The sequence below is a fragment of the Nansenia antarctica genome (assembly GCF_963989245.1).
Source record: "Nansenia antarctica genome assembly, chromosome: 14".
Lineage (NCBI taxonomy): Eukaryota > Metazoa > Chordata > Actinopteri > Argentiniformes > Microstomatidae > Nansenia > Nansenia antarctica.
In genome coordinates this window covers 24,370,886-24,377,580 of record NC_137684.1, presented here as the reverse complement: position 1 = coordinate 24,377,580, position 6,695 = coordinate 24,370,886, and the positions used below count along the sequence as shown (strand labels likewise).

General features: G+C 45.2%; 1 protein-coding gene across 1 annotated transcript in view; it reads right to left on the bottom strand.

Moving 5' to 3' along the window:
• LOC308170007 (engulfment and cell motility protein 3-like) overlaps positions 1 to 6,695 on the bottom strand; it is a gene marked incomplete at its 3' end in the record, with an annotated part of 13,405 nt that overhangs the window by 253 nt on the left and 6,457 nt on the right. The window contains exons 8-15 of the mRNA XM_080544738.1: positions 6,188 to 6,339; positions 5,508 to 5,586; positions 4,854 to 4,904; positions 4,586 to 4,708; positions 3,463 to 3,585; positions 2,637 to 2,741; positions 1,953 to 2,061; positions 1,552 to 1,688 (exon numbers count right to left, since the gene is read on the bottom strand). Of these exons, the coding sequence (XP_080400864.1) occupies positions 1,552 to 1,688; positions 1,953 to 2,061; positions 2,637 to 2,741; positions 3,463 to 3,585; positions 4,586 to 4,708; positions 4,854 to 4,904; positions 5,508 to 5,586; positions 6,188 to 6,339 (879 nt within the window). The remainder of the gene's footprint in view (positions 1 to 1,551; positions 1,689 to 1,952; positions 2,062 to 2,636; positions 2,742 to 3,462; positions 3,586 to 4,585; positions 4,709 to 4,853; positions 4,905 to 5,507; positions 5,587 to 6,187; positions 6,340 to 6,695) is intronic.

Below are 6,695 nucleotides of genomic sequence, written 5' to 3'. Positions count from 1 at the left end.
TGTCAACGTTTACAGCTTCGCTGTTCCATTGCTTGACCTCGTGTGGCCACCATGTACACAGGGTGGCCAGATGGGATTGACAATTTCCAGCCCAACCACAGTCTTATAAACTATCCATCAAAAACCAGCCCAAAACGTTTATGCCGCCCAGTTGACATTTTATCCAGCCCAACAACCCAAATGCTTTTTTTTTCTTCCTGTCCAGTGTGATCAAAAGTAGCCCAATTGGGCGGGAAGACGCCGAATCTGGCAACACTGCATGTACATGGCCTCTCTATGAAATGTAAAGTGCGTACAGTATGTCCATTGACATGCGAGTTACATATGGGGAAAGAGTGAGGACATGGGACATGATGGGCGAGATATGAGGTCAGTGGTGATAAACACAGGGTTCCCACACCTTCTGAAACATCAAATTCAAGCACCTTTCAAGGACTTTCAAGACTCAATTCCCTCAAATTCAACGACCCAACACGCCATAGTTTGAGACAGATCTAGATGAGAATTTATATAATAGGAAGTATCCGCTCACAGACAACAATTAAAAAGAGAGGCTTGAATGTGTGAACACTAGATGGTCTCTTGCCTTCTCTACCACAGCACAGCAAAACAACATATTGTGAAATATGTGTAAAGTTAAGCAATACAGAGACTTATTTACTAGTTGACGAGCTAAGTAAAACATTTTGTTTTTGTCACTTGCGTCATTTTGTCACTTGTTTACGCAGGCGTATCCCCGTTGATTACTGTTCCCGTGCTGCTCTGCTGCAAGCTATGTTTATACTGTATATTTCGCTGTATTTTTTTTTTTTGAGAGAGAGAGGGAGAGAGAGAGAGGGGAATTCAAGAACTTTCAATGATCCATGTCTATTTTCAAAAACGTTTAAGACCTTGATTCTTTTTTCTCAAATTCACAAACTTTAAAGGATTTCAAGGACCCGTGGGACAGAGAGATATGAGGTCTGTGGTGGTAAACAGAGAGACGTGAGGTCTGTGGTGATAAACAGAGAGACGTGAGGTCTGTGGTGATGAACAGAGAGACGTGAGGTCTGTGGTGATGAACAGAGAGATATGAGGTCTGTGGTGATGAACAGAGAGATATGAGGTCTGTGGTGATGAACAGAGAGACGTGAGGTCTGTGGTGATGAACAGAGAGATATGAGGTCTGTGGTGGTAAACAGAGAGACGTGAGGTCTGTGGTGATAAACAGAGAGACGTGAGGTCTGTGGTGATAAACAGAGAGACGTGAGGTCTGTGGTGATAAACAGAGAGACGTGAGGTCTGTGGTGATGAACAGAGAGACGTGAGGTCTGTGGTGATAAACAGAGAGACGTGAGGTCTGTGGTGATGAACAGAGAGACGTGAGGTCTGTGGTGATAAACAGAGAGACGTGAGGTCTGTGGTGATGAACAGAGAGACGTGAGGTCTGTGGTGATGAACAGAGAGACGTGAGGTCTGTGGTGATAGACAGAGAGACGTGAGGTCTGTGGTGGTAAACAGAGAGATGAGAGGTCTGTGGTGGTAAACAGAGAGACGTGAGGTCTGTGCTACCTTGTCAAAGTCCTCCTGCGTGGCCCTCATCTCCTTCCACGTCTTGTTGATCAGCTGGATGCAGACGCAGAACAGCTCGTCCAGCAGACGGTCCTGAGAGAAGAAGATGGGGTGGTAGTTTGACCCGGTTTCTGACGCTGGGGAGAGAGAGAGAGAGGGGGGGGGGGGATGAGGGAATGACAGAAAGAGAGAGGATACCATCAGACCTGCCTGCCTACATGTACTGTCCTCTCACACACTGTCCGCACAACACATAGCCTAGACATAGTGCACACCTATAAATGCACTGCCGCAGACTACACCTGACTGTGTGTATCCCCGAAAACCAGCAGACGCATCAGTTCAGATGTGTACTGAACTGGACCTGGCCCAAGCCCTTGTCCAAGCCCAGGTTGACTTACGGGGCTCTCCGATGCGTAGGATCTCACACAGGATGAGGGTCAGCTGGATGCTGCTGCGGGCGAACGGACACTCATGCTTGTCCTCCCTACTGCTGTTCTCCAACACGAACTGAGAGAGAGAGGGATGAAAGGAGGCATAGAGAGAGAGAGAGAGAGAGAGAGAGAGAGGTGAGGACACGGTATACTGTGCATGTTGGGTCCCAAACCCTAGTGTATAAAACTAATCCTAAATGAAACTTAATCGCACTTTCTCACAGTGGTGAGTCTCCACTGAAAGTGTGATTTGGTATAGGGCTCGGCTTAATCTGTGTCCGGGGAAACCTCAAGATTGTGAAATATAGAACGTCTAACAATGCCTCTTACTTCTTAAAAATGGCTTTGTATTGTATATGAGAAGTACTCTGTAAACTGTCATTTTTTATTTTTTATTTTTTTTGTTTCTGTTTTTGTTTTGTTTTGTTCTTGTTTCTGCTGTCGTTTTGTCTGTGGGCTTATGTCTGTTACGTACGGTAATGTCTCTGAAAACTAAATAAAAAACACATTGATTAAAAAAAAAAAATTGTGAAATATACTGTACAATATTGTGAAATACTCCCACAAAACAACCCATATTTCTTTTATGTTATCCCCTCCCTTCTCTCTTCCTTCCCCTTCCCCCTCACGCTTCCCCCTCCGTCTCCTCACCCTGCTGTATGCGTCGGGGTAGCGGCAGGCGAAGTAGGCCATGGTGTCTAGGGCCAGCAGGCCCGGGGGCGCTCGGAGCAGGTCCTGACCCGGGTTACTGTTGTTCTGGAGGGAGAAGAGAACGGTGATAACACCCACTCTGGCTCACACCCTCGTATTCACACACTCATACTCACAGATGCATATTCACACTGATACTCACACACTCATACTCACACACTCATACTCACAGATGTATATTCACACTCATACTCACAGATGTATATTCACACTCATACTCACACACTCATACTCACAGATGCATATTCACACTGATACTCATACACTCATACTCACACACTCATACTCACAGATGTATATTCACACTCATACTCACAGATGTATATTCACACTCATACTCACACACTCATACTCACACACTCATACTCACAGATGCATATTCACACTGATACTCACACACTCATACTGATGTACTAGCTAATGTAATAGATTCCATAGGTGTATGTTAAGAGACAGTGAGTGATGGTGGTATATTAGTAGAGTGGGAAGTTCAGTAACAGCAAGTGCTTGAGGAGAGGTCGAATATACAGTAGTTGACCAGGACTGACATGGACAAGAAGTGGTAAAGGAGACGTATGTGAAGGAGACGCCCAGTGGTATGTAGTGGGAATAATAATATAGTAGGAAGTGGGACGTAGAAGAATGTTTTCGAGAGACAGTATGCCTACATGCAAAAAAATGTTTGTCGTTTATTCAGACAAATTTTGACGTCCTAATTCATTGGATATCTCTCTCAGAGAAGTAGAATCACACTGGACAGACTCACAGAGAAGCCCAGCTTCTTGAACTCCTTGGCACAGAGAGAGCGGCGTCGTTCGTTACTCAAGCTGTTCTCACTCTCCGTCTCGAAGGCGGCCTGTCGAAGCCCGTGTAGAATCTCTCTCTGATCCTGAGAGGGGGAGAGAAATAGGAGAGAAATAGAGAGAAGAGGGGATGGACAGAGGGGACAGATACAGTATATAGAGGGGTAAAGAGGAATGAGAAAGAGAGAGGTATGAGTTTAAGTGGCTCTCGTAAATAATATCATCTGTGTACTGTACAGCACTTAAGACAATCCCACTCCCAGGGTGAGAAGAGGCTGCTCATATGGAAAGGATGGAATAGGTCACTGCTCTGTGTTTAGAGTCCTATCTCCCCTGGTTGTGTGAGTCCTACTGTATCTCACTTGGTTGTAGTCCTATCTCACCTTAGGGTAGGAGTATAACAGTCCTATCTCACCTTAGGGTAGGAGTATAACAGTCCTATCTCACCTTAGGGTAGGCATATAACAGTCCTATCTCACCTGGTTGTAGTCATATAACAGTCCTGTCTCACCTGATTGTAGTCATATAACAGTCCTCTCTCACCTGGTTGTAGGCATATAACAGTCCTATCTCACCTTAGGGTAGGCATATAACAGTCCTATCTCACCTGGTTGTAGGCATATAACAGTCCTCTCTCACCTGGTTGTAGGCATATAACAGTCCTCTCTCACCTTAGGGTAGGCATATAACAGTCCTATCTCACCTGGTTGTAGGCATATAACAGTCCTCTCTCACCTGGTTGTAGGCATATAACAGTCCTATCTCACATGGTTGTTGTCAAACAACAGTCCTATCTCACCTGGTTGTAGACATATAACAGTCCTATCTCACATGGTTGTAGACATATAACAGTCCTGTCTCACCTGATTGTAGTCATATAACAGTCCTGTCTCACCTGATTGTAGGCATATAACAGTCCTATCTCACCTAGTTGTTGTCAAACAACAGTCCTATCTCACCTGGTTGTTGTCAAACAACAGTCCTATCTCACCTGGTTGTAGACATATAACAGTCCTATCTCACCTGATTGTAGTCATATAACAGTCCTATCTCACCTTAGGGTAGGAGTAAACAGTCCTATCTCACCTGGTTGTATGAGTCCAAGGGCATCCTCATGCGTGGTTCCAGGTGGTTGAGAGTGACAGACTGGAGAACGTATAGGTAGTGGGCCATCTCATCCCCCACCGAACCAGAACTATGGATGATGTTCTATGGGTCAGCAACAAACCGTAGGTCATAGGTTAGACAATAGTACAATATCTACATATCTACATTAGAGTCAGTGTGACTGACTTTGAAAAGGTACATTTTCTGTGTTTGATATTTTACTTGAGGCCAATGACATTTACTTTACCTTGTATATGTACTGCCGAAGGTTCTTTTTCTGAAGGAAGGCAAACAGGTCCTGAAAAACAATAGCTTGTGAGTCATTACTAAGTATTTACAACACAACAGGTATTATCATTTATGGCCCATATGCATTTACACTCTGTCACCACAAGGGGGCAGTTCCATCTCTATGATCATAAACCAGGTCAGGGGGAGGGACACGACAGGACTTTGCCTCCTGTGACATAATGGTCACATAAATCTCCCCCAAAAGTCCTTTGTTTTGAGCAGCTTCACTCAGGCTAGTTAACCTGATTAGCAACATGCTTCTCTCTAAACCAGGGCAGCCATGGGAAAGAAAGAATGTGTGAAAGAGGGAAAAGGAGGGAGGGAAGGAGACAGAGAGAGAGAGGGGGGGGGGGAGAGTGAGAGAGAAATAGAGAGAGGGGGAGAGAGAGAGAGAGAGAGAGAGAGAGAGAGAGAGGGGGGGAGAGAGACATAGAGAGAGGGGGAGAGAGAGAGAGAGAGAGGGGGGGGGGAGAGAGAGAGAGAGAGAGAGAGAGAGAAAGAGAGAGAGAGAGCAGAGAGAGACAGCGACAGAGACAGAGAGCGAGAGAGACAGAGAAAGAGAGAGAGAGAGAGAGAGAGAGAGAGAGAGAGAGAGAGAACCCATTCTTACCAGTCTGTCTGCATTTCCAGCTGTCTGTAACAGGGCCATGAGGAGAGCCATGGCTTTGGTCTGGATCTGCTGGTTGGTCCTGGGATGGGACAGAATGTATACAGTCAATGTGTGTGAGAGAGTGAGAATATCTTACATTAAAATTAGACATATTCAGTCCTAGGGCTAGGACGCAAACTCCCGATTTCCCATGATGCATTTGTCACAACAGTCTTCACTTGTTCTCTACTTTTGCTGCCTTAAACTCCCATGACTGTTATAGACTGAATACATCCTCTTATGCTTTGTCTCGTTGCGTTTGAATTTGATTTATTATTGTATTCATAATCCTGTAAAGCGCATCCTATCATATTCCTGCGTGTTGCATCATGCGTCTATAAAATGTGCTCTATAAACAAAGTTTGATTCGATTTACAGAGGACAGGTGTGTGTCTACGTGCTAACGCTATCACTCATTGACAGACAACGTGGTGGTGGTCTGACACTGTATCAGTGTCCATTCAGACATGCAGCGACCCTGTAAATTGCATGGAATCATACATGGTCTCGACCAGGGTAATTGCCCGAGCGGATTTCCCTGGTCAGTCCCGTTCACACTTACGTAGACCCTGGAAATTGGAATGGAATCTACTGGGAAGGCTTAAGTATGTGTGAAAGGGGCTTTAAGTCAGGCCACTTACACCTGCAGGTGGGAGATGAGTCTCTCCAGCGTGACTTCCTGTTTGACCTGCTGGAAGAGGCTGCTGCTGCTCAGCACCATGCTCTCCAGGATGGCCAGGGACACCTGCTGGATGGACGCATCCATCGCCTTGGCGTTGACGAAGCTAGCGATCTGACAGGAGGCAGACACAACCCAGAGGATGAGACGTGGACACAGGACAGAGTAGAGTAGGACAGGACAGGACCAAGACAGAATAGGATTGGCTTGGGATGTAAGTGGGAATGGAGAGTCTGTCTTCTGAGCAGTGGACATAATAACTGTATCGTACATTGCATGTATCTATGTAGAGAACACACTTGAAAATGTAAAATGAAGCTATGCACATATGCATAACAGACATATTTATTTAACATTACGTGAGATTAGAATTATAAGGTTCTATCTCCGTTTAGGGTAGTACAGAGATATTGAGCGTCAAAGTTTTTACATTCCATTATGTTTTGTGAGATGGAACCGTTGTATTTTAT